Raw genomic sequence first — 27569 nt, forward strand, 5'->3', positions numbered from 1 at the left:
GCTATGGAGATTTAAGGAGTCAGTGGCAGTCAACAACACAGGTCATGTGAAAGCAAGCCCTGTCTTTTCCATCTTCTCCACCAACCTGTATTAGGGCCACTTTGCCCTTGAACACACTTTGTAATTCTCAGTTTTTATAATATTATCGGTTCCAGAAGGCCACCGTTAAAGTGCTGTCTGGGAGGAAAAGAAAGCTTCCTGATCTTCCCACATTATGAGTATGAGCACGAAATTTAAGGACACACTCTCAAGGGCGATTCTGCACTGGCACAAACCTGACAATGGAGAATACCTCCTTAAATGCTGCACCCTGGGCACCTCATTAGCCTCTCCCTCATGCTAGCCCTGCTTGGGAGCATGAGGAAGCTGCAGATTCTGGGTCCCAAACCCCAGAGCTTGGTAAATCATACACTTTAAAATAAGTGTTAATGATAGGCTGGGCACAGTGGCCTACACCTGTAATCCCAGCAATTTGGGAGGCCAAAGCAGGTGGATCACTTAAGGTCAGGAGATCAAGACCAGCCTGGCCAATATGGTGAAACACCATCTCTACTAAAAATACAAAAATTGGCCAGGCGTGGCGGTGCACACCTGTAATCCCAGCTACTCAGGAGGCTGAAGCAGGAGAATCGCTTGAACCCAGGAGGCGTAGGTTGCAGTGAGCCGAGATTGCTCAACTGCACTCCAGCCTGGGTGACAGAGTGATACTCCATCTCAAAAATAAACAAACAAATAAGATGAGTGTTAATGATAAAGAAAATAAAATAGCTACTTCACCTCAGACACTTGAAAGAACTTTGATTAAGACAAAGAATGAACATACTCAAGCTGCTAAAGGCATTTCTTAAATTAGGGTCTACCTATCAGACTGGAGCCACGGAAGGCAGAATGTGGAACCCTAATACATTTGCATACAATTGAAATTTTGTTTTTGCCTACAGAAGGAGATTCATGAGTAAAGGGAATACTTTGGACAGAAAATCAAGACACAAATCAGGCACTGCCAAAAATAAATCACATAAAACTTTTTCTTTGAATTAACAGAATTTATACAAATTTGACTTCATGAACAAAAGAAACTACACATCAATAATTACCATAAGGCTTTATTGTTCCAAAAGTATTTGCCACCAAAAATAAGTCATTATATAATTTTAATTGTAATAATCATAATTATGACACAATTTAGATTTATTTTCTACCTTTATGATTTTTTTGTTTTGTTTTGTTTTTGGGGTTTTTTTTTTAAGATGCAGTCCCACTCTGTAGCCCAAGCTGGACTGTAGTAGCACAATCTCAGCTCTCTGCAACTTCTGCCTCCCGGGGTCAAGCAATCCTCCTGCCTCAGCCTCCCGAGTAGCTGGGACTACAAGAGTGCGCCACCACACCCGGCTGATTTGTGTTTTGTTGTTGTTGTTGTTGTTTAGTAGAGACAGGGTTTTACCATGTTGGCCAGCCTAGTCTTGAACTCCTGATCTCAAGTGACCCGCCCGCCTCAGCTTCCCAAAGTGCTGGAATTACAGGTGTGAGCCATGGCTCCTGGCCTCCACCTTTACAATTAAATAATAAAATCTTCTGGGAGTTCATGATCCCTAGAATTATTATTGATTTAAAATTATTCCATCTTTCAAATACTTTTCTTAGAAATACAAAGTAAAATCATTAAAATATGTTAATTTCTGTTACTTAAACATTTTTAAATCACAGGCTTATTGGGACATAAGAGTGTATATATTTCAGGAATAGTTTTTCAATAGATATAATTAATAACATTTAAAAATCAGAAAAATGTTTTCCATACCAACTATAAGCTTTTAAAAAGTATAGAAGCATATCCTCGAGATGTGAAGGCACTGGGGGATGGAGGACATCTTGTTTCCTCCACTCAGAGCTTAGCTTTGTCCTTAAAAGATGCCTTCATCCTTTTGACAACAGAAAGGTCCCCTGCTCCCTCGGGCCAGTTGTCATGATCTGTTAAAGAAGTGGAAAACCTCCTGTCACTTGCAAATCTCCTTTGTCCTCTTTGATCCCACCAAATCTTCTTGTGAATTTCCCTGGTTCACACATTTTCTCGGCACCAAAAAAGAAATCCTTAGGGCACACGTTTGAGAAAAGACTTCAGTTTGAATCTCAGGTCCGCCACGTGTTAGCTTTCCTGAATTTGGGGGCATGACTCTTTCTGAGCCTCAGTTTTCTCCTCTATTAAAGGATATAACAATATCTACCTTTTAGAGTTGTGAGGGTTAAACATGACACCATGTGTGCATTGCTTGGCATACTGTGGATCATCAAGAAATAGTGTCTCCTTAATAATAACAATTTAAAAAGAGTGTCCTTACTTTGTACCGGGCACTGTTAGTTGCCTCTCCAGCATCCAGGTCCCCGTCTCTTCCTTCCAACAGCTTGTTTCCATTTAAGGATCTAGAAGGCGCCGGGGAAGCTTGGCACCAAGGCATGAGGTCTAAGCTAGGTCAATCAGTGCACTATAACCCTGCCATGGTTATTGGTTGGAAATGGACATTTGCATAAGCTGATGTAATATAGAGTGGATCTCAGCATGTTGTTAGAAATTCTGGAACAAAGTCACTCCCCCAGCCCTCTCTCTCTCTGTCCATCTGGGTAGGAACACGGAAGTATGCAGCCTTACACACAGAAACAGCAGGCAGCCATCCTGCAATGAGGACAGCCTGCCTTAAGACAGAGCCAACACCATGGAAGCAAAAACAGGAAACGGGGAAAAATTGTCCTTGATGAGATTAGTGAGCTCCTGAGTCAAGTCTTACCTGTTTTTCAGTTATGTGAGCCAGCGAATTCCTTTACTGATTAGCCCATTTTGAGTTGTGACTAAAAACATCCAGTTCAACAAAGAACTTTATTTTTTTATTTTTATTTTTTGAGACAAGGTCTTGCTCTGTCACCCAGCCTGGAGTGCAGTGATGCGATCATGGCTCACTGCAGCCTCTACTTCCCAGGATCCAGTGATCCTCCCACCTAAGCCTCCCAAGTAGCTGCAACTACAGGCACATGCCACCACACCCAGCTAATTTTTTCAATGTTTTGTTGAGACGGAGTTTTGCCGGGTTGCCCAGGCTGGTCTCGAACTCCTGGGATCAAGCAGTCGGCCCACCTTGGCCTCCCAAAGTGCTGAGAGTACAGGTGTGAGCCATGGTGCCCAGCCCCTGACATAGGGCTTTAAATGTGCATTACCTAAGGCCGGCCACAGTGGCTCACGCCTGTACTCCCAGGACTCCAGGAGGCCGAGGCAGGCGGATCACCTGAGGTCAGGAGTTTGAGACTAGCCTGGCCAACGTGGTGAAACCCCATCTCTACTAAAACTACAAAAAAAGTGGTGGGGCATGGTGTCGGGCGCCTGTAATCCCAGCTACTCTGGACGCTGAAGCAGGAGAATCGCTTGAACCTGGGAGGCAGAGGTTGCAGTGAGCCGACATCATGCCACTGCACTCTAGCCTGGGCGACAAGAGTGAGACTCTATCTCAAAAAAGAACAAAAAAAAAGTGCATTATCTAACTTAATCCTCCCAACAGCTCTATGAAATAAATACTGTATGTGTCCCTGCATATAGGGAAAAAATGGAGGCTTATAGAAATTAACTTTCTCACAATCATACAGCTAATAAGGGTAGAGCCAAGTTTCCATCTTAGGCATTCTCACGTTGGAGCTGCCAATCTTAAAAGAAAACACTATAATGAAAGGCTGAATAGTCTCACTCATTTCTCAGGGGGCAGTATATTCTTAAAAGACAGATGTAGCTGCTTTCCTCAAAAACTTAAAAAAATATTTTTAATGATTAAAAAAAAGTGTTAGAATTACAAAAGAAAATCATTTCACTGAAGGCCTAAGGAAGCAGCTATTTGAAATTTCTTGCCCTTCTAAAGGAAAAACAGTGCAACCTAACGTAAGAAATAGTGACTGAATTCTACTGTGAGAGAAGTGGAAAGATTCTCTCCACCCTCACTACTTGGAATTCCTTCAGAAAACAATACAGCAAAACTAGGCAGGTGTTTCTTCTTTCCAATCAAGACGCTTCAAACCACAGTATCTTATGGACATCACCACATTGATGCTACTAGTAATGAAGTACACATGGGAGGGGAAAATAATAAGTAAAATTAAAGTTCTAATACCGTGATATTGTGAAATATACATTTGGTCTTCAACCCCATTTCCTGCATACAACTCCTAATATCCTTAGACTCTCCAAAGTGGTGTGTTCTTATATGTTAATGATTGACTGACGGCTGGCAGCCCCTAGTTAGCTTCAGAATAGGGGCTGGTCACCAGACAGACCAAGGCTGTATGGACCTTCAGCCCATACCCACCCCACAACCTCTGGGGAGGTAAGAGGGGCTGAAGGTTAAGTTCATTACCAAGGGCCGATGGTTTAATCAACCATGCCTATGTAATGAAGCCTCCATAAAAACCCAAAAGGACTGGGTTCAAGAGCTTCCAGATAGTTGAACACATGGAGGTTCCTGGCAGGTGGTGGGGCCGAAAAGGACACAGAAGCTACATGCTCCTTCTCACATGCCTTGCCCTGTGCACCTCTTCGGCTGTATCTCCTGTAATATCCTTTATAATAAGCCAGTAAATCGAAGTGTTTTCCTAAGTTGTGTGAGGTGCTCTAGCAAATTACTCCAACCCAAAGAAGGGGTCATGGGAACCCCAACTTGCAGCTAGTCAGTCAGAAGCTTTGGAGGCCCAGACTTGCGACGGTGTCTGCAGCAGGGGGCATCTTGTGGGACTGAGCCTCAGCCTGTGGGAGCGGACCCTATCTCCATTGTCAGAACTGAATGAGAGGACGCCCAGCCGGGGTCTGCTGCGGAACTAAAAAAAAGTTCTTGCTTGCTTGGTGTGTGGGGGAAATAACCCCAAACAACTGGACACAGAGGTCTTCTGTGCTAATGGTTGTTGTGTTGTGGGAGCAGAGGAAAACCAGTTTCAGTTTTTGCTCACCTCTCCAATATACCAGTCATTTATCAATGCAAAAAAGGCCTTAAGCCTTGATCAGACTGTCAGCACCTGAAAGAGTAGGTAAAACCTGGGTCCTTGATATGAAATTCAAATTCATCTGGGTCACATCAACCACATGTTAATTTGCTACTAGTCACTTAATTATCTTTAGGAACAGAAGTTCAATACATTTGCATTTTATATCCTTTACTACATTTTTGGAGTGATTTAGAGTTACTAGGTTGGACAAACCTTTTAACTTCTGTGGATTTGTTTTGTTGTTTATAAAACTAGGGTACTGGACTTCGTGATCTTTTAGGACCCATCAAATGCCAAAGTTGTATTGTCTAGTCATGAGATACACACACACACACACACACACACACAAACACACACACACACAGGCATTTGCATGTAATATCAATATTTGATTGAAACTTATAAAATTTCTGGTTTGTTTTTTGTTTGTTGTTTTGCTTTGTTTTGTTTTGTTTTTGAGACAGAGTCTTGCTCTGTCGCACAAGCTGGAGTGCAGTGGCATGATCTTGGCTCACTGCAATCTCTGCCTCCCGAGTTCAAACGATTCTCCTGCCTCGGCCTCCCAAGCAGCTGAGACTAGAGGTGCCTGCCAACACGCCCAGCTGATTGTTTTTTATATATATTTTTAGTAGACATGGGGTTTCACCATGTTGGCCAGGCTGGTCTCAAATTCCTGACCTCAAGTGATCCACCCGCCTCAGCCTCCCAAAGTGCTGGGATTACGGGCATGAGCCACCACGCCCAGCCATATTTCTGTTTTTTGTACATCAAAAATGATGAATACAAAAATTTCATACGGCTTCATTCAATATACATCTCAAAGACAGTACAAAATAGCACCATAGCACCCCACCCCACCTAGCAGGCCTGATTCTTCTGCTCAGATATGTAAGCCATTTATTGGAGGAACAAAATGGAATTAAATCTTTAAAACTATAGCATGCTTTCGCCTCTTTTCTATCTCCTCTTTAGAAACATATACTCATACTGAGAATATTTCTCAGGGTTCAAATTCCACCAACCTATGCATATATAAAAAGCTAAGTTCTATAATAAAGATAGTGAGATATTTTCTGTGACTAGGAATATTTCATTAAAAAATCACATCATGAATATAAACATTTTGTACATTTTGATGTTCTATAAGAGAATACCCTCATCTCTTAAGTTCTATAAGAGAACACCCTCATGTCTTAAATAACTACTTATAATACATTTTAAACTCCTGAACACGACACAGCATAAAGCTGGTGACTGCTCATTCCTCAGCTGCTCACCTGGTACCTCATACGAGTGAGTATAGAGGCACTGGCCCCCATCCACATCCACCGACTGTCCAGTGATGAAGGAAGCTGCAGGAGACAGTAGGAAGCAGACCACAGAGGAGACCTGGAAGCAGAAACACACACGTGAATAGGTAAAAGTAAATACTCCCATTTCCAACCACTTCACATTCCCTAGTAAAGACAGCTCAAAGCACATGACTGTAACATGAATCCAACAGTGTGTGCATGTGCACCACAACCTCACAGTACATAGACAACTTCCTTTTCCTACAACTTCCCTTTCTACCTGAGCATCACCAAAATCAGGTAGGTGACTAGGGTAAAGGTGGCAAGGTATGAGGGAGCCTTAGACAGTGTCAAGCAAGCTATACGACATGAAGAAGCCATAAGTCAACTCAGTGCTTCAGCTCTGCTCTTTCCCATGTCAAACAATTCACTTCCTTTCATGCCTTTCATTGTCCTTCGCAACCCCATTTTCCATCACTACCTCATGGTCTTTTATATGTTGGTCCCTGAAACAGCCAACACGTCTGTTTAGCAATAAACTAGCATTCTGGTTTGTTCAGTCTGTGGTCCTGTGAGGCCAAAAGCCCAGCAACACACATTCAAAGGAGCTCTCTACAAGAGGAACTTCAAAAACTTAGCCGGGCGCAGTGGCTAAAAATTAGCCGGGCATGCTGGTGCATGCCTGTTAATCCAGCTACTCAGGAGGCTGAGGCAGGAGAATTGCTTGAACCAAAAAAATAAATAAATAAATAAATAATGGTTTTCTTCTTTCTTTTTTTAAACACTGTGGTATTTAAAGTTTTAAGCACTGTGGTCCCAGCTCCTTACAAGGCTGAGGTGGGAGGATTGCTTGGGCCTAGGACGTTGCAGTGAGCTGAGACTGCACCACTACATACCAGCTTGGGTGACAGAGTGAGACTCCATTTCAAAAACAAACCCAAAGGCACTTCAGACTCCCACTGCACTCCTTAAAAATTCAAATAGGGAACTGATGGGTTCAGCACCATCTACTCCCAACCCAATCAGAAGGAAGTTATTTCACTGACTGTAAAGGAGCTCTCATTTGAGGCTGTGGGAAGAAGCAGAGTTTCTTAAACAGTGATGATCCAAAACACCTGCATTTGAATCACTAGGGAGGCTTACTGAAACTCCAGATTCCTAGATCCTTCCAGGATCACAGCAATTGTAAACCCTGGGGTTGGGGTCCCAGAATCTGCAGTTTAAAAGAACCTCAGGCAGGGCCAGGACTAGCGTGAGGCAAATAAGGTGTCAAGGGTGCAAGATTTAAGGAGGTATTCACTCTCAGGTTTGCACAAGTGCAAAATCTTCCCTGAGAGGGAGCGGGTCCTTACATTTTGTGTCCATGCCTTGCTTGCCTCATCCCAGTCCTGGTCCTACATTTACAAGGCTATACCTCCTTGAGACCCTAAGAGCTTGGAGAGCAGCCAAGCCTTCTCTCCATCCTTGTATTCCCAGCAGCTAGTACAGAGCTGCACTATCTAAAATGAGGCCACTAGCCATAGCTGCCTACTCAAACACTTTCAATATGGCTGGTCCAAATTGAGATGTGCCGTAAGTGTGGAACACACATTGGATTTTGAAGGCTTAGTATGGGAAAAATAATGTAAAATATCTCATTAATCCTGAAGGCTCCAAGGGGTGAAGAAAATAATCTCAATTTCTGATGTTGATTACATGTTGAAATGACAGTTTTGGATGTATTAGCTAAATCAAATATATTATTAAAATTAATCTCACCTCTTTATGTGGCTCCTGGAAAGTTTAAAATTATAAATGTGGCTATTATTGTATTTCTGTTGGACAGGGTTGGCACAGAATTCCCTATTTAAAAGGTCCCACATTGCTGTGAAAAGGCAGATTGTACTGAGACATGGTAACAAGCAACGGAGCTGGTTTTAACCCTGTTTGATCCAGTAGTGACAACTCAGCCAATGAGCATGTTCGTTCAAGTCCGCCCATCTAAAAGAGGCTTGCTCCAATGAGCTCCTTTCTGAAATGCCAGCCAGACAACAGCCATCTCACCCAAGTAATCATGACCTCTAACGCTCTGTACACCACACCCCCTCAAAAACACAAAAAGCCGGCCAGGCGCAGTGGCTCAGGCCTGTAATCCCAGAACTTTGGGAGGCTGAGGCAGGTGGATCGCCTGAGGTCAGAGTTTGAACCAGCCTGGCCAACTTAGTGAAACTCTGTCTCTACTAAAAATACAAAAATTAGCCAGGCATGCTGATGCATGCCTGTTAATCCCAGCTACTCAGGAGGCTGAGGCAGGAGAATTGCTTGACCCAAAAAATAAATAAATAAATAATGGTTTTCTTGTTTCTTTTCTTAAATGTAGCTATTTTTGATTACATGTTATGTTAACATGTACTGCTTTATTATCATTTTTAAATGAATTCATAAATATTTCTTAAATTTTGGTTTTAATTTTTAATACAGCAAATATAGACAACATAAGCCATATAAATATATACATACATACATACATATATATATATATATATATGGTTTTTTTTTTTTTTCAGAAGGAGTCTGACTCTGTCACCCAGGCAGGAGTGCATGGCGCAGTCTCTGCTCACTGCAACCTCCATGTCCCGGGTTCAAGCAACTGTCCTGCTTCAGCCTCCCGAGTAACTGGGACCACAGGCACGCACCACCACGCCTGGGTAATTTTTGTATTTTTTAGTACAGATGGGGTTTCACCATGTTGGCCAGGCTGATCTTGAACTCCTGCCCTCAAGTGATCCGCCTGCCTCAGGCTCCCAAACTGTTGGGATTACAGGTGAGAGCCACTGTGCCTAGCCTCCTAAACAAAGTATTCTATCCAAAATAAAAATGTAATATAATTCCCTTGATTAAAATTCATTCAAAATTACTCTTAGTTTTCAGAATACAAATCCAAAGACCTTGGCTCATCAAATGTTTGATTTAACAGTATCTTACAAAATATAATGCAAGCCTATTTTGGTTCAGGAACTCTGTTTCTAGAAACATATCCCCTCACACAAGAGTACATGATTATATTCATAATGTTCAATGCAGAACTACCACAAGAACAAAAATGTAAATAGAATGCAAATCATAATGGGACTTGATTATATTATAGTATATCCATAACAAGTTACGGAAAATAACATAAAGGAAGATCCTATTTTCATAAAAAAGTCAATAAATAGGCCAGGCGTGGTAGCTCATGCCTGTAATCCCAGCACTTTGGGAGGGTGAGGTGGGCAGATCACCTGAAGTCAGGAGTTCAAGACCAGTCTCACCAACATGGAGAAATCCCATCTTTACAAAACTAGCCAGGCGTGGTGGCGCATGCCTGTAATCCCAGCTACTCAGGAGGCTGAGGCAGGAGAATTGCTTGAACCTGGGAGGCAGAGGTTGTGGTGAGTCAAGATTGTGCCACCACACTCCAGCCCGGGCAACAAGAGCGTAACTCCGTCTCATTACAAAAAAAAAAAAAAAAAAAAAAGGCCGGGCGCGGTGGCTCAAGCCTGTAATCCCAGCACTTTGGAAGGCCAAGACGAGCGGATCACGAGGTCAGGAGAGCGAGACCATTCTGGCTAACCCGGTGAAACCCTGTCTCTACTAAAAAATACAAAAAACTAGCCGGGCGGGGTGGCGGGCGCCTGTAGTCCCAGCTACTCGGGAGGCTGAGGCAGGAGAATGGCTAAACCCGGGAGGCGGAGCTTGCAGTGAGCTGAGATCTGGCCGCTGCACTCCAGCCTAGGTCACAGAGTGAGACTCCGCCACAAAAAAAAAAAAAAAAAAAAAAGTCAACAAATACAAACATAGTACATTTCTGGAAAGACATTCATCAAACTGATAATAAAAGCTAGTTCTAGGCATAATAACTCTTTTAAAGAGTTTCATGGGTTTGCTTTTATATTTAGCAATTTAGTAAATCTGAAAGTTATTTTGTATATAATACAAGATAGGGAGTCTAATTTATTACTAAGTGGCCAAATGCCCCCAACACTTTGCTGAGTGTTTTGTGCTTTCCTTACAGATTAAAATGCTACTTTGACTCCATAAACTCCCCATATGGTTCCAATTCAAGAATCTGTTCTGTTCTACTATCTTTAATATTTTTCTTTACCGGCACCAGATGCTGTAAATAAATATAGTTTCATAGTATGTAAATACACAGTACGTAAATATATACAGCTTCATAGTTTCATTACACCATGAAGGGTAATCGTCTCATTATTCATTTTCAAAACATTTTTGGCAATTTTTGCATAAATATTTTTGATAGAATCAGCATGTTAAATTCCCAAAAGATATTAAATTTATAAATTAATTTAGGGAAACCTGACTTTTTAATAAAATTGGTTCTCCCCATCAAGGAATATTATATGCCCCTAGTTATTCCGGTCTTTTTGCTGCTCCTCAGACAAAGGGACTTTTTGTGTTTTGTTTTGTTTTTTCATTTACGAAACTGATGCACCACCTACTGCCCTAAGGAGGCAGGTGATTTTTTGTTTTGTTTTTCATTTAGAGGTAAGTTTACTACTAGGTATTTTCATTTTTATTGTTGTGGGAAAGACATCCTTTTCCTAAAAAAAAAAAAAAAAAAAAAAATTACATTTCAAGACTGATGCAAAGCTAGGTGCTGTGGCTCACACCTGTAATCCCAGCACTTTGGGAGGATGAGGTGGGCATATCACTTAAGGTCAGGAGTTCAAGACCAGCCTGACTAACATGGTGAAACCCTGCCTCTACTAAAAACACAAAAATCAGCCAGGAGTGGTGGCATACACCTATAATTCCAGCTACTCGGGAGGCTGGGGCAGGAGAATCGCTTGACCCAGGAGGTGGAGGTTGCAATGGGCCAAGATCACGCCACTGCACTCTAGCCTGGGAGACAAAGAAACTCTGTCGAAAAAATCATCATCGTCATCATCGTCATCATCATCATCCCAGCACTTTGGGAGGCCAAGGCAGGAGTTCAAGGCTGCAGTGATCTATGATCACGACACTGTACTTAGCCTGTAACAGAGTGAGACCCTGTCTCAAGCCAAAAAAAAAAAAACCACAAAGACTGCTGCTGCTGGCATTTTGGAAAGCCACTGATTTTACAGACTTCAATCTTACCAAAATCTCATGTGGAACTTCCTATGGCCATAATTGTCTGACTTGCTTAGAGTCCTAGGGTCCTGTGTACCAACAAATGCCAGGTAATAAAATAATGTGATGAAAATACAATAAAACAAACTGGAAAAAAACGCTGTTATTAATTTATACCGCATTCACTCTCAAGTACAGATTGCTGTCAGTAGTCAAAGCACAACCAGAGTATATCTGAGAGCCAGAAAGAACAGGGGAAATGATCTGGTGGCAGTGGGAGAAATAATGTCGTCCAGACCACATAAAAATGACACTGAATTACAAATTCCAAAGTACAACACACAGCAATTCTAATCAATGCTGGAAATATGCCTTACCTCCTCAGGAACACCAATTCGTTTAGCGGGGGTTTTCTGAAAAGAACTTTCAAAGAGGCTTTGTCCGAAAGAACCATAGTTCTCCGCAGCAGTCTGGGAATAAATAATTCCCTGTGTTTAAAAATAAAACAGGGACAAAATAAAGTGCATTACATTTTTTTTTTTTTTTTTTGAGACGGGGTCTCGCTCTGTCGCCCCAGGCTGGAGTGCAGTGGCCGGATCTCAGCTCACTGCAAGCTCCGCCTCCCGGGTTCACACCATTCTCCTGCCTCAGCCTCCTGAGTAGCTGGGACTACAGGCGCCCGCCACCTCACCCGGCTAGTTTTTTGTATTTTTTTAGTGGAGACGGGGTTTCACCGTGTTAGCCAGGATGGTCTCGATCTCCCGACCTCGTGATCCGCCCGTCTCGGCCTCCCAAAGTGCTGGGATTACAGGCTTGAGCCACCGCGCCCGGCCAGTGCATTACATTTTAATTATAAAGATATCAAGATAGTCTACTGGCATTTCAAACATTAAGTAGCTTAAGTCAAAAAAAAGTGAACAGTGCTGATATTAATTTTCCTCCATGTTGTCAAAGGAGTACAGTCCCCATCATCCTCAAATGGATGATCTCAATGGTTATTTTGTGACCTCCTCTTCCTCCTAAGCATGTCCTGGATTTTTTCATGAAAGACTTGCTTTCTGAAGGTCATGATTATGTAAGTAAATGAAAGAGGCACTTAACTTGGAACAATGGGACAGGCGACTCTGTCTATTTTAGTTTCCATTTGGCTTCTCTGCTTTACAAGAGAAGACTGGGCAATGGCTACGTGAGACTTAGAAAAATGCAATATTTTCTTGGCTTTTTACCTAGATTGAAATCGCAAATAAAGCGTTTGAATCCAATACCAATAAACTAAAATTTTAATTGTTTCGAAATTTTTAAATGTATCTTTCGCTAGCTTTCTAAGGTCAGGAAAATTACTCAAAAACTGTATCCCAGGCCAGGTGCAGTGGCTCATGCCTGTAATCTCAGAACTTTGCAAGGGCGAAGCTGGAGGATCACTTGAGCCTAGGAGTTTGAGACCAGCCTGGGAAAAAAGGGAGACTGTGTCTTTACAAAAAATATAAAAAAGAATTAGCTGGGCATGGTGGTACACGCCGGTGGTCCCAGCTACTCAGGAGGCTGAGTTGGATCACTTGAGCCCAGGAGGTCGAGGCTGCAGTGAGCCGTGATCGCACTACCGCACTTCGCCCTGGGCAACAGAGCGAGACCTTGTCCCAAACATAAAAAAAGAAAAAAAAAAAAAACTGTATGTCACAGGATACAGCCATTTGTAATGGATTCAAACTGTTAAACAAATTATGGAGAGGAGGGGAGGAAAGCAAAGTTAAAATAAAATTAGAAAATTTGGCAGTTTTAATTACTTCAAATGATACTGGAGAGATATAGTGGCTTCCAATTACACAATATGTTGCCTTTTATTTAAAGAGGATAAAATCTAGAAGTATGAAAATTTGGTCATTAAACCAAAAAAGTCTCTGGAAGGCAAACATGAATTAGAATTAGTAGGAGTGCCTTTGTCAGAGATGAGTTTACTAACTTCTGCTTGAAGTCAGGCATGCTTAGCCTTCACTGAGTGGCACATATAACACCTATTGATATCACAGAGATAAGATCTACAGATAGGCCGGGTGTGGTGGCTCACGCCTGTAATCCCAGCACTTTGGGAAGCCAAGGTGGGTGGATCCCGAAGTCAGGAGATTGAGACCATCCTGGCTAACACAGTGAAACCCCGTCTCTAGTAAAAATACAAAAATTAGCCGGGGGTGGTGGCAAGTGCCTGTAGTCCCACCTACTTGGGAGGCTGACGCAGGAGAATCACTTAAACCCCAGGAGGCAGAGGTTGCAGTGAGCCAAGATCATGCCACTGCACTCCAGCCTGGGCAATGGAGCAAGACTCCTTCTAAAATAAAAAAATACCCAGAATCAAGAATCACTTGTTTAACATTCTTGACAATCTGGCTGTAAATCAAAGAGTACTTCTGTAATGATAATTAGACTTTCTGGGCTGGGTGCAGTGGCTCATGCCTCTAATCCCAGCACTTTGAGAGGTCAAGGCGGCAGATCTCCTGAGCTCAGGAGTTCGAGACCACCCTGGGCAACATGGTGAAAACCCATCTCTACTAAAATACAAAACTTAGCCCAGGGTAGTGGCGTGTGCCTGTAGTCCCAGCTCTTCAGGAGGCTGAGGCACGAGAATCACTTGAGCCCTGGAGGTGGAGGTTATAGTGAGCCACGATCACGCCACTGCACTCCAGCCTGGGCAACAGAGTGAGACTTCATCTCAAAAAAAAAGAAAATTAGACTTTCTCATTTTATCTATGTTTTAAAGTCAATCTTTTATGCTACACTTGCATATTACCAAATACCTCTATCAACACCACAAATGGAATCAGAGAAGCATAATTTGTCAATAAATTTCAATATAGATCGTTTACCTACAGGGGCAACACAATTGATCCTTACTCCACTGCAGGCCCATTCCAAAGCTAAAGATTTGGTGAGGTTGTAAACACCTGCTCTTGCAGCTCCAGAATGCCTTTGAAAGACAAAACATAAACATGACAATCAGCTTCTGTTGAATATTTCTCTTGTTCACCAAGCTGGCAGGTATGCCAACTACCTGACAATGCCACCAGAGACTTCTTGCTATGGAGTCTGTCTTGTTGAGCTTCTGTCTAAACAACAAAGAAAAAACTATGTCCTTCGGTATTAAATCCAAGCCACAGCTGATGATCAAGCAACTCTCACATGGCATAGACCCAGATAAGGCTCCTCAAATCACTATGCAAGAGGAATACTTTCAAGAACTTTGATTATAAAGGAAAACATATCGGTAATTTTAAGGATTTCAAGCATGTGGTTGTTTTTAAAATCAATTTTAAATAAAGGTGGCGAGGTGCAGTGGCTCACACCTATAATCCCAGCACTTTGGGAGGCCGAGGCGGGCAGATCACCTGAGGTCAGGAGTTCAAGACCAGCCCTGCCAACATGGTGAAACCCCATCTCTACTAAAAATACAAAAATTAGCCAGGCATCGTAGCAGGCATCTGTAATCCCAGCTACTCAGGAGGCTGAGGCAGGAGAATTACTTGAACCCGGGAGGCGGAGGTTGTAATGAGCTGTTATTACACCACTGCACTCCAGCCTGGGCAACAGAATGAGACTCCATCTCAAAAATAAATGAAGTATGGGGTCTTGTGTAGATAGACACTATGGCTTAGAATTTCTAATTACAAGATCCTCAAAACCAAATATAGGATAATTTAATGTGAGAAAATTAACTTATACAACTAATTAGGAAAATTCTTCCAATCAAAGGCATTTGAAATCAGATGGTAAAAAACACATTATTTAGTAAATCTTGTTGGACTTCCTTTAACATTTATTTTAGCATAGGTCTGCTAGTGATAATTCTTGCAGATTTTATATGTTTGAAAAAGTCTTTAATTCATCTTTGGTTTTGAAAGATATTTCAATGGATGCAGAATTTCAGGTTTGCATGCTTTTTTCTGTTGGCACTTTAACGATGTTACACCACTGACTTCTAACTTGCATTGGTGCTGATGAGAAATCTGTTCTGTCTACAATGTGTCTTTTTCCTCCAGCTGCTTTTAAGATTTTCTCTTCAAAAAAAAAAAATATATATATTTTCTCTTCAGCACTGGTTCTCAGCAATATGGTTATCATGTGCCTCGTACACTTTTCTTCATGTTATTTGTACAGGGATTTATTGAGCTTCTTGGATCTATAGGTTTATAGTTTTTATCAAATTTGGAAAATTTTCACCCACAGTGTCTTCAAATTGTTTTCTGTCCCTGTTTCTCATTTCTCTTTCAGAGACTCCAACTGTCTCACAGTTCACGAAGGCTCTGTTTTTGTTTTTTGTGTTTTTGAGACAGAGTCTCCCTGTCACGCAGGCTGGAGTGCAGTGGCACGATCTCGGCTTACTGCAACGTCTGCTTCCCAGGTTCACGCGATTCTCCTGCCTTAGCCTCCCGAGTAGCTGGGTTTATAGGCGTGCGTCATCACACCTGGCTAATTTTTGTATTTTTAGTAGAGATGGGGTTTTGGCATGTTGGCCAGGCTGGTCTCAAACTCCTGGCCTTAGGTGATCTGCCCGCCTCAGCCTCCCAAAGTGGTGGGATTACAGGCATGATCCACTGTGCCGGGCCTCAACTGAACATTTTATAAATTGAGTATGCCTTACTCAAAACGCTTGGAACCAGAAGTGTTTTGGATTTCAAATCCGTTCAGATTTTGGAATATTTGCATATACTACCTTGCTTATCATCCCTAATCTGAAAATTCAAAATCTGAAATGCTCCAAAAAGCATTTCCTTTGAGCATCCTATTGGTGCTCAGAAATTTTCAGATTTTGGAGCATTCTGGATTTTGAGTTTTCAGATCAGGATGCTCAACCTATATTTGTGTAATTTTTTTTTTTCAGTGCCTGTGTTATCTAAGGTTGTAGAAAAATACCTTCTCTATTGCCTCTTAAAAATGCAATCTCTGGCTTCCCAAAAAAATGGAAGGAATCAGAATGTTGAAAAGATACTAAAGAAATCAGCAAATATATATGTATTTTTAATCCACACTTGTCAACTGCTAAACTTGTGTTTTTCAAGTTACTTCCTGGCATATTGTTTTTCTCCTGGTTCTCTTTGGATGGCCTTTAGATTCTTCTGAAAGAAATGACTGAGATAGGCCGGGTGTGGTGGCTCATGCCCATAATCCCAGTACTTTGGGAGGTTGAGGTGGGCAGATCCTGAGGTCAGGAGTTCGAGACCAGCCTGGTTAACATGGTGAAACCCCATTTCTACTAAAAATACAAAAAATTAGCTGGGCGTGGTGGCAGGTGCCTGTAATACCAGCTACTCAGGAGGCTTAGGTAGCAGAGTTGCTTGAACCCAGGAGGTGGAGGGTGCAGTGAGCCGAGCTCGTGCCATTGCACTTCAGCTTGGGCAACAAGAGTGAAACTCCATCTCAAAAAAAAAAAAAAAAGAAAAGAAAAGAAAAGAAAGAAATAACTGAGATAGTAGGTTAAATAAGGTCACTAAGTTCTTTTTTCTTTCGGGGGGCGGGGACACAGTCTCACTCTGTAGCCCAAACTCCGCCTCCCAGATTCAAGTGATTCTCATACGTCAACCCCCCAAGTAGCTAAGATTATACATGTGTACCACCATGCCTGGCTAATTTTTGTATTTTTAGTAGAGATGGGGTTTCACCATGTTGGCCAGGCTGGTCTTGAACTCCTGACCTCAGGTGATCTGCCTACCTCAGCCTCCCAAAGTGCGGGGATTACAGGTGTGAGCCACTGCCCCAGCCCCACTGACTTCTTTTCTGAAAAAATAAATATCTATTGTCAATGGAAAAATTCATCAAAATCAAAATAAGAGTCAAATATGTCAAATTCCATTATGGTGAACTTCACAAGATATTCCAAATTCTACAGTCACGGATGTTGTAAGTTGGTCATTAGCTAAAAAATAAATTTGGGGTTATTCAAAGATACTTAATGTAGGCCAGGTGCGGTGGCTCACACCTGTAATCCCAGTACTTTGGGAGGCTGAGGTGGGCGGACCACGAGGTCAGGAGTTCGAGACCAGTCTGGCCAGCATGGTGAAACCCCGTCTCTACTAAAAATACAAAAAATCAGCCGGGAATGGTGGCACGCACCTGTAATCCCAGCTGCTTGGGAAGATGAGGCAGGAGAATTGCTTGAACCCGGGAGGAAGAGGCTGCAGTGAGCAGAAATTGCGCCACTGCACTCCAGCCTCGGTGACAGAGCGAGACTCTGTCTTAAAAAAAAAAAAAGAAAAAAGATACTTAATATAAAAACAACTTATAGGCCAGGCACAGTGGCTCACGCCTGTAATCTCAGCACATTGGGCGGCCAAGGTGGTCAGATCACCTGAGGTCAGGGGTTCGAGACCACCCTGACCAACATAGAGAAACCCCATCTCTCCTAAAAATACAAAATTAGCCCGGCATGGTGGCACATGCCTGTAATCCCAGCTACTCGGGAAGCTGAGGCAGGAGAATCGCTTGAACCCAGGAGGCTGAGGTTGTGGTGAGCCAAGACCGTGCCATTGCACTTCCAGCCTCAGCAACAAGAGTGAAACTCTGTATCAAAAAAGAAAAGAAAAGAAAAGACAACTTGTAATAGGCTAAACCTAGTATACAAATATTCCCCATAAAGGACAACTAGATGATGCTCTCCCAAACCATGACTCCCAAATCCTCATCATTCTTGAGCTTTTCTTTGTAATACATACTTGAATATAAATGTTTTCCTTCTCAACCATTGAGAGTAAAAAGATCCTCCAAGTAAATGCCTTAGTTGTGATAATCCTGCGGCTTTAGGCGCCCTCCTGGATGCACAGCCCCAGAGCCCCAGGGCCACAGGCTCTAGTGTAGGAAGCCCTGATGCAGTTCAAACTCCTCTCCCTGGTAGTTAAGGCCTTTTCTGACTCCCACTCCGTTCCCAGCTATTAATTTCCATTTGGCCGCACCACCCATCATCACAATGAATTATTTGTAGTTCCCAAAAGCGCCATAATGTCTCCAATTTCTGCGTCTTTACATAGTAAATGTCTCATTGACTTGCCTTCCTTTCTCCTCCTCCTATGTCACCAAACTCGAGTTCACCTTCGAGACATGTTGCCAGGATGCTGCCCTCCTCTGTGCCCCTGCTTGCACACTTGCAAATACCTTTGCTGGAACATCCAACACCTTCTCTCTCTGGCTGATTATTGTCATACTTTGCTCCCCTACTAATTGTGACTCCCTCAGAGTGTGGACGGCATCTGATTCATTTTAGTATTTCCAGATGTACCTTGTGCATGTACCTATACCGGTCAAGTAAACAAGTGACAGCCAACAGTTTCAATTTGTCTCTTAAGAGAGCTCAAATTTAAAACAAAGGAGTGCTCAATCTCTGACATTCACCCTCCTCATCTATTGTAGAGGATACCGAAACCTATGTCTTCCAAATCTCAAATTACAACACCATGATAATAGTGAAATAAAATTAGCAAGTAATAAGCAGCAAGTGCAAAAAAGAAAATATAACAGAGCAGACCACAATAAAATTGAAAATATCAGCCAGGTGCAGTGGATCACGTCTGTAATCCCAGCACTTTGGGAGGCTGAGGTGGGTGGATCACCTGAGGTCAGGAGTTAGAGACAAGCCTGACCAACATGGTGAAACCCCGTCTCTACTAAAAATACAAAAAATTACTGGGCGTGGTGGTGGGTGCCTGTAATCCCAGCTACTCGGGAGGCTGAGGCATAAGAATCGCTTGAACCCAGGAAGCAGAGGTTGCAGTGAGCCAACATCGTGCCATTGCACTCCAGCCTGGGCAACAAGAGCGAAACTCCATCTCAAAAAAAAAGAAAAGAAAGAAAAAAAGAATCAGAGGCACATAGATAGTAAGAATAGGTTTCCTTCACGAATTTTGTTTTGCCTATAGACACACATACATGTATGTGTTCTCTAGGTCAAGATGTAAAATTTTTTTCTTACTATGAGTCATGGTCAAAAGTGTGAAAGCCATTGGAAAAGGAAACGATTCTTAAAGAATAAAAGCAAGAAATATCTGAAACATATTTCCACAGCAAAGACTGTCTTTTCCATAGCAAAGACAAGTTGTGTTTTTTCCTCCAACCGAATATCAGAAAAGCCACTGATTTCATTTCAAAAATGTATTTTAAGCAAAGAAACTCTCATTACTTCTTACATATGCATGAAGGAGGATAAATTTCACTCATAAAGGAACTACAGTTTTTCCAAAGGTCAGTTTGGCAATATCTCTTAAAATTACAGTGGCATTTGGCTTCGGACTTAGCAAATATACTTCTTGCAATTTAGGCCACACACCATCTGATGTATATAAAATGTTACTTACTGCAGGTTTTTAGTTGGGTTTTGGTAATAACAACCCAAATGCTCACCAACTGGAAATGGTTACATAAATCATTCCTTACTTATGGTTTATAAAGTGGCATATTAGCCATAAAAAAAAGAAGAAATCTCTTTAGATTTGGGTAAGAAAATATCTCCAGGATATTTGCTTCATTTGAGAAAAATCAAGATACAGAATAGTGTTTAAAGTATCCTAAATTTTTTGTTAAAATGTAGGAAAAAGACATGCCCCCAAAACTATCAACAGTAATTGCCTGTGAGGAATGGGAAATGCCAGAAAGAACCTACAATCTGAATTATTTCTTCCAAGATGCTAAAATAGGTAAATATGTTTAGTAAAGAATAATGAGCAGGAAAAGAAGGTATAGTGGTATCAATGGCCTGCACACCATTTTTTACTGTTTTTAGTAACATCACATTGATTTCCACCTGAGGAAGTACCTCTTGCCTGTTCTCAGTGCATGTCCAAGTGGTGATGACCGCAGTTCCTCATTCCTCAGGCTGACCATGCATATCAGAGCAACCTCATTTCTACAGTTTTTGGTTAATGGGTGAACACATGACTAGGTAGTCTGAATCTGGCAGTCTGAATCTGAACGGGAATGTTTTAGAAGTACTTTGAATTTTAAGTTCAATAAATAATAAATAAAACTTTGAAATTTAACTTCAATTTTAAGTCCAATTAAAAGAAAATGCTATTAGGATCACAACTCATTAAAGGTATTAATGATCTTGATTTAAGAAATGTTCCCTATCCCGCTTCCCCCATTCAGAAGACAAAACTCAAAGACGTAGAACGGAAACAGTATAAAAATGCTTACGCAGCTAATGGAAATCCAGCTTTAGCAAGGACAATGATATTGACGATAGATCCTCCATGTTCTTTCATCCAGGAGTTGTAAACTGCAGGATAGAGGCAAACTCGATCACTAAATTTTTAAACAGTGTCCTGCTCCTCCTGATACCTTGTTTCAGCACAGTGCCTGTTTGGTTTATGTTTTACATGTTCATTTACATTTCCTTACAAAAAAGCCTGATTGAGGTAAAATTTACACATCATAAAATTCATCTACGTTAAGTGTGCAATGTAATGACTTAATAAATACACACAGAGTTGTGCAACCATTACTACAATCCAACTTTAGAACCTTTCCATCACCCCAAAAAGTTCCTTCACACCCATTTGCAGCTCAACCCATCCCCAGGAAAACACTCATCTTTCTGTTTCTCTAGATTTGCCTTTACCTTTTCTGAAAATCTCATGTAAAGTGAATCATACAATATGTGGTCTTTTGTGTCTAACTTCCTCCACTTAGAATCATGTTTGTGAGGTTCATCCATGTTGCAATGTGTTAATAGTTCCTTTCTGATTGCTGAGTAGTATTCTGTTATGTGCATATGCCATATTTTATTTTATTTATCCACTTATCAGCTGATAAACATTTGGATAGTTCCTCTTTGGGGCAATTATGAATACAAATCTTTGTGTGGTCATATGTTAACTCTGTTTAGCTTTTAAAGAAACTGCCAAATGGTTTTCCAAAGTGTCCCCACCATTTTACATTACTCTCAGGAATGCATGTGGGATGTAGTTTATACACACCCTTGCTGTCTGATTTTTTCATAATAGCCCTCTAGCGGGTGTGAAGTGGTATTGCACTGGAGTTTTTATTTGCATTTCCCTAATGACTAATCATGTTGATCTATACATCTATCCTATGTCAGTACCACATTGTCTTAAAATCAAGAAATAGCTGTGAAATCAAGAAGCGTTAAGTCCTCCAACTTTCTTCTTTGGCAAAATTGTTTTGGCTTTTCTGGGCCCTCTGCATCTCCATATATAGTGTAGGATCAGTTTGTTAATTTCTGCAAAAATGTACAGGGATTGCACTGAATCTACAGATCAATTTCGGAAGAACTAACACATTAACAATATTGAAACTTCTAACCCATAAACACTGAATATCTTTACATTATTTAAATCTTCTTTGATTTCTCTCAGCAGTGTCTGGCAGTTTGTAGCATACAAGTCTTACACTTCTTTTGTTAGCCTCATTGTTAAATATTTTATGATTTATATATGCTGGAAGCTCCACTTGATATTTGGCACCAATTCTACTCAGACAAATCAAGATAATGCTAGAGATGTATCTCCAGTCTCTCTTCAATAGAAACCCGAATTCTTAGAATTTAAAGATCAGAAAAAATTAAATACTCAATCCTATTAAGGGCTTAAGCAAAAATAAGAATACCTTACCATTATTACCGACTGCTTCCCTGTGAGTTTTTACCAATTCATAATATACAACAGAAAAAAGAAAGTAAAACCAGTAGAAAAGAAGACATAAAATACAACATATTCGGAATCTAAGACAATTTTTTCACCTTATTTTCACATTGCTAAATTTGGGATGCCTTACAGTTGGTGGTATCTTACAATTATAAATAGCAGTCTTTTTACTTTCTTAATGTATATAGAATGATGGTGAATTTCACAATTAATTATATCTTTGGCCCAATGAAATACAATAGTTATTTTTAAACAATACAATCATATACCTAGAAAACCCGAAACTAGTTTGACAAACTATTAAATAAAGCTGCAAATTATCAGTTAAAGCTAGAAGATAAATTTGAAAAAAATAAGTTTTCAATAAACCAACAATAGTCCAGCTGAAAAATAAAGTGTAAAAAGAGTCCATTCAAACTAGCAATAGCCATGAAATATATCTAGGCATATAATCTTAATTTAAAGTGATCTATGTGATTCAAACCACAAACCTTTGCCAAAAGATACAAACAATATTTTATTAATGAAAAGATATGTTATGATGGAAAGATTCTATGTTTAAACATGTCAATTATTTCCAAGTTATTAAATTTAACACAATTCCAATCAAATTTCCCCAGGATTTCTGAGGAAGAAGCTTGAATATAAAATTCATGTCAAAGAATAAATGGGCCTGGTGTGATGGCTCACACCTGTAATCCCAGCACTTTGGGAGGCCGAGGTGGATGGATCACCTGAAGTCAGGAGTTCAATACCAGCCTGGCCAACATGGCAAAACCCCATCTCTACTAAAAATGCAAAAAGTAGCAGGGCATGGTGGCATGTGCCTGTAATCCCAGCTACTCGGTGGGCTGAGGCAGGATAATTGCTGAACCAGGGAGGCAGAGGTTGCAGTGAGCCAAGATCACACCACCGCATTCCAGCCTGGGCAACAGAGACTCCGTCTCAAAAAAAAAGAAAACAAGAGTAAATGGTCATGAATAGCCAAGAAAAGTTTGGAAATAAAAATAAATAAAGCAATATTTTCCATATCATATCAAATACTGAAAACTATATAAAACCATTTGTTTTTAGCACAAGAAAGAAGAATAACCATTTATTTAAATTATTCTACACAGACTTTCTGCTTCTGGACAAATACCACCATATCCATATATTTATTTATTTCCTAGTTCTGAAAATGTCTAGAAGAAATGATAACGCAGTAGTAGTGAACACATGTAGCACCCAAATCTCACCTTCTAAAATCATTCCCAGCTAGGAGTGGTGGCTCACAACTGTAATCCCAGCACTTTGGGAGGTCCAGGTGAGAGGATCACTTAAGCCCAGGAGTTCAAGACCAGCCTGGACAATACAGAAAAACTCTGTCTCTATGAAAAATTTAAAAATTAGCCAGGCGTGGTGTCATGTGCCTATAGTAGCAGCTGCTCGATAGGCTGAAGCGGGGAGGATTGCTTGACCCCAGGAGTTCAAGGCTGCAATGGGCTATGCAGCCTTGAACCACTACACTCCAGCCTGGGTGACAGAGGAAGACTCTGTCTCCAAAAAGTCAATAAATAAATAAGCAAACAACAATTATGATTCCCTAGTAAAGGGAACTAGGTCTTCTTGGAGAAACAGGTCTGAGCCATGTCAAAAAGATACAGAAGCCAGATCAGCCAGACAACTAGAACGTCAGAAAGAAAATGACAATAATGGGTTAGAAATACTGAATAAAAATAAATTCCATTCATCAACAGTAATGCTTAGGAGATGGGGATAGGGAGGTGAGAAAACAAGGAAAAACTCATCTTCATAAAAGAATGCCAATTAATAAATAAATAAGGCGGCCGGGCGCGGTGGCTCACGCCTGTAATCCCAGCACTTTGGGAGGCCGAGACGGGCGGATCACGAGGTCAGGAGATCGAGACCATCCTGGCTAACATGGTGAAACCCCGTCTCTACTAAAAATGCAAAAAATTAGCCGGGCGAGGCGGCGGGCGCCTGTAGTCCCAGCTACTCGGGAGGCTGAGGCAGGAGAATGGCGTGAACCCGGGAGGCAGAGCTTGCAGTGAGCCGAGATCGCGCCACTGCACTCCAGCCTGGGCGACTAAGCGAGACTCTGTCTCAAAAAAAAAAATAAATAAATAAATAAATAAATAAATAAGGCATACATTTTTTAAATCATCATTGTGCATCTTCCAATTCTTAAAGTGAATTGGGCAAAGATCAGAAATGGAATCAGCCGGGAGCAGTGCCTCACACCTATATCCCAGCACTTTGAGAGGCAGAGGCGGATGGATGGCTTCAGCCCAGGAGTTTTGAGACCAGCCTCGGCAACATAGGGAAACACTGGCACTACAAAAAAAAAAAAAATTAGCCGAGCATGGTGGTTAGTAGCCATGCCAGGCGCAATGACTCACGCCTATGATCCCAGCACTTTGGGAGGCCGAGGCAGGTGGATCACAAGGTCAGAAGATGGAGACCATCCTGGCCAACATGGTGAAACCCCGTCTCCACTAAAAATATAAAAATTAGCCAGATGTGGTGGTGTGTGCCTGTAGTCCCAGCTACTTGGGAGGCTGAGGCAGGAGAATCTCTTGAACCCGGGAGGCAGAAGTTGCAGTGAGCAGAGATCATGCCACTGCACTCCAGCCTGTGTGACACAGCGAGACTCTGTCTCAAAAGAAAAAAAAAGAAAAAAGAAAAATATAACTTATGAAAACTAAAAACTAAAAGCCCCAAATAAGTAAAAGCAAAAATAATAGGCCTTGTATTCTTTTTATTTATTTATATTTATTTTTATTTTTATTTTTTATTTTTGAGATGGATCCTTGCTCTGTTGCCCAGGCTGGAGTGCAGTGGCGCAATCTCGGCTCACTGCAACCTCTGCATCCCTGGTTCAAGAGATTCTCCTGTCTCAGTCTCCCAAGTAGCTGGGACTACAGATGCATGCTGCCATGCCGGGCTCATTTTTTTTTTTTTTTTTTTTTTTGTATCTTAGTAGAGACGGGGTTTTACCGTGCTGCCCAGGCTGGTCTCAAACTACTGAGCTCAGGTAATCCGCCCGCCTCGGCCTCCCAAAGTGCTGGGATTACAGGCATGAACCACCATGCCCGGCCGGCCTGTACTCTTTACAAGCCAGTTTTGGCTAATAAAAATTATTGCTGAATTTCAATTCTGTAGACTTTTAATTGACAGTGGTTAGCAAGGAATCTTGGATTGGTAAGACATTGCTGATTTGCTTGTTACAAGGAGTGAAAGCACCGAGCTATACAGCTTGGGTTAGAGACCACTAGTTGTCTCCCAATACTCAGTCTCCCTTTCTTCCACAGAAATAGAATTTGTATTAGGCACATAGCTGCCCACCTAAGGACTCTATTTCCCAGTTTCTTTTACAGCTAGGTATGATCATTTAACTGAATTCTAGCTGATGAAGGTGAGCAAACATCACGGTGCTACTTCCAGATGGTGCCCATAAAAGGAATGGGTGAGCATTACACTTTTCCCCATTCCTGCTGTCTGCAATGCACATTTGATAGCAAGAACTGGAGCAGCCCTCTTCAATCATGCAATGGAAACCACAGGTCAAGAACAGTAGAGCAATAAGAAGGATCCTCAGTCCCTAATGATTATGAAACTACCATGTAATCCTCAGACTACCAACCTGGACTTTTTATGTGAGAAAAATCAACTCATGTTACTGGAATGACCCAGCTTGTATCGCAACTTATACAGAGCTTGATTCTGCTAGACAGGTAGAGATGTCTGGAAGACCTCTGACTTGTAGACACTAAGAATATAAAGCCTAATTCAGGTTGGCATGAAGACCCTTTGAGTTAGGGTTGTACTTCATCTGTATTTTTCATCATAAGAAAGAGTTGGGTAGTTTTTAAAGAATCTCTTGCCGGGCACGGTGGCTCAAGCCTGTAATCCCAGTACTTTGGGAGGCTGACACGGGCGGATCATGAGGTCAGGAGATCGAGACCATCCTGGCTAACATGGTAAAACCCCATCTCTACTAAAAAATACAAAAAAAAAAAACTAGCCGGGCGTGGTGGCAGGCGCCTATAGTCCCAGCTACTCGGGAGTCCGAGGCAGGAGAATGGCGTAAGCCCAGGAGGCGGAGCTTGCAGTGAGCTGAGATCAGGCCACTGCACTCCAGCCTAGGCCACAGAGCAAGACTCCGTCTCAAAGGAAAAAAAAAAAAAAAAAAAAGAATCTCTTGAGTTACCCAACTCAGGAGTTCAGTACTAACAACCCACAAAACACAACCTTTAATCCAAAGACTATACATGCATGCTAATTAGTTGTTAGAGAGCATACAGACTCTGTCTCTGGTATTCTCCCTGAATTTATTAATTGGTTCTGCTAAAAGATTTAATAGATTCATTTCTTAAAAACAAAATAAGTGTGAGAGTTTTCGCCAATTTTATGAACAAGTTTATAGCTAAATCTATGTACAGATCATTAATAATTTCCTCATAATAAATTCCAAGAAATAAAATGATGAGATTGATGGATATCCACATTTTATAAATATTGCCAAATTACTATACTGAAATGTACCAATTTACATTCCTATGTTGTAAGTGAGAAAATCTAGGCAAGAAATGTTAATGACATGGGGTTTCTGAGTCCCTCATAGGATTCCTGGGATCTCTAAATAAAGACATGGTGACTTGTGGATACTGATGGTACTTGCCTGCTTTGCACATGTAGAAGGTACCCGTCAGGTTGGTCTCAAGCACGGCGTGCCACCCCTTAGAACTGATGCGTTCAGCAGGAGAAAGAAACTGGCCTCCTCCATTGTTCACCAAGAAATTGATCTTACCAAAAGTATCTATGGTGGATTTGACCAAATTATTCACCTAAAGAAGAACATTGGAAGTTACTAAAAGTTTACTAGCCTAACCTGCTACCTGGCCTGATTGATTGCTCTAGACAGAGTTTGCAATCTCTCACAGTGAACAGTCACTCCAAGTACCACAATGAATGAACATGCAGCAATGAATAACCCTAAAACTCCTACACCAACGAATAATGTACCAGCACCCAATACCCACACATCACAAAGCTAAAATTGTCATTTTGACGACAAGATAGATCCAAGGGCCTGGAACACCCTTGAGTAGGGCAGGCCTCCGTCGTATATTAATTTGTAAGCTACCAACCCAGAATAAACACTGATGAAATCAGATTAAAATGAACATTAAGAAATGACTCAAGGGGCCAGGCACGGTGGCTCACGCCTGTAATCCTAACACTTTGGGAGGCCGAGGCAGGCAGATCACCTGAGGTCAGGAGTTTGAGATCAGCCTGGCCAACATGGTGAAACCTGTCTTTATGAAAAATACAAAAATTAGCTGGGCATGGTGGCATGCACCTATAGTCCCAGCTACTCAGGAGGCTGAGGCAGGAGAATTGCTTGAACCCAGGAGGTGTAGGTTGCAGTGAGCCGATTTTGCACCACTGCACTCCAGCCTGGGCAATAGAGGAAGACTTTGTCTCAAAAAAAAAAAAAAAAAAAAAAAAAAAAGATAAAAAATGACTTAAA

General features: G+C 41.4%; 1 protein-coding gene across 1 annotated transcript in view; it reads right to left on the reverse strand.

Moving 5' to 3' along the window:
* Positions 1-1011: 1011 nt before the first annotated feature.
* Positions 1012-27569, reverse strand: part of PECR (peroxisomal trans-2-enoyl-CoA reductase) — a 41886-nt gene continuing 15328 nt past the window's right edge. The window contains exons 3-8 of the mRNA XM_025405498.1: positions 26718-26883; positions 20565-20646; positions 14259-14355; positions 11774-11884; positions 6288-6399; positions 1012-1971 (exon numbers count right to left, since the gene is read on the reverse strand). Coding sequence (XP_025261283.1) covers positions 1886-1971; positions 6288-6399; positions 11774-11884; positions 14259-14355; positions 20565-20646; positions 26718-26883 — 654 coding nt within the window. The 3' untranslated portion in view covers positions 1012-1885. The remainder of the gene's footprint in view (positions 1972-6287; positions 6400-11773; positions 11885-14258; positions 14356-20564; positions 20647-26717; positions 26884-27569) is intronic.

This window comes from Theropithecus gelada, chromosome 12 (genome assembly GCF_003255815.1).
Source record: "Theropithecus gelada isolate Dixy chromosome 12, Tgel_1.0, whole genome shotgun sequence".
Taxonomy (NCBI): domain Eukaryota; kingdom Metazoa; phylum Chordata; class Mammalia; order Primates; family Cercopithecidae; genus Theropithecus; species Theropithecus gelada.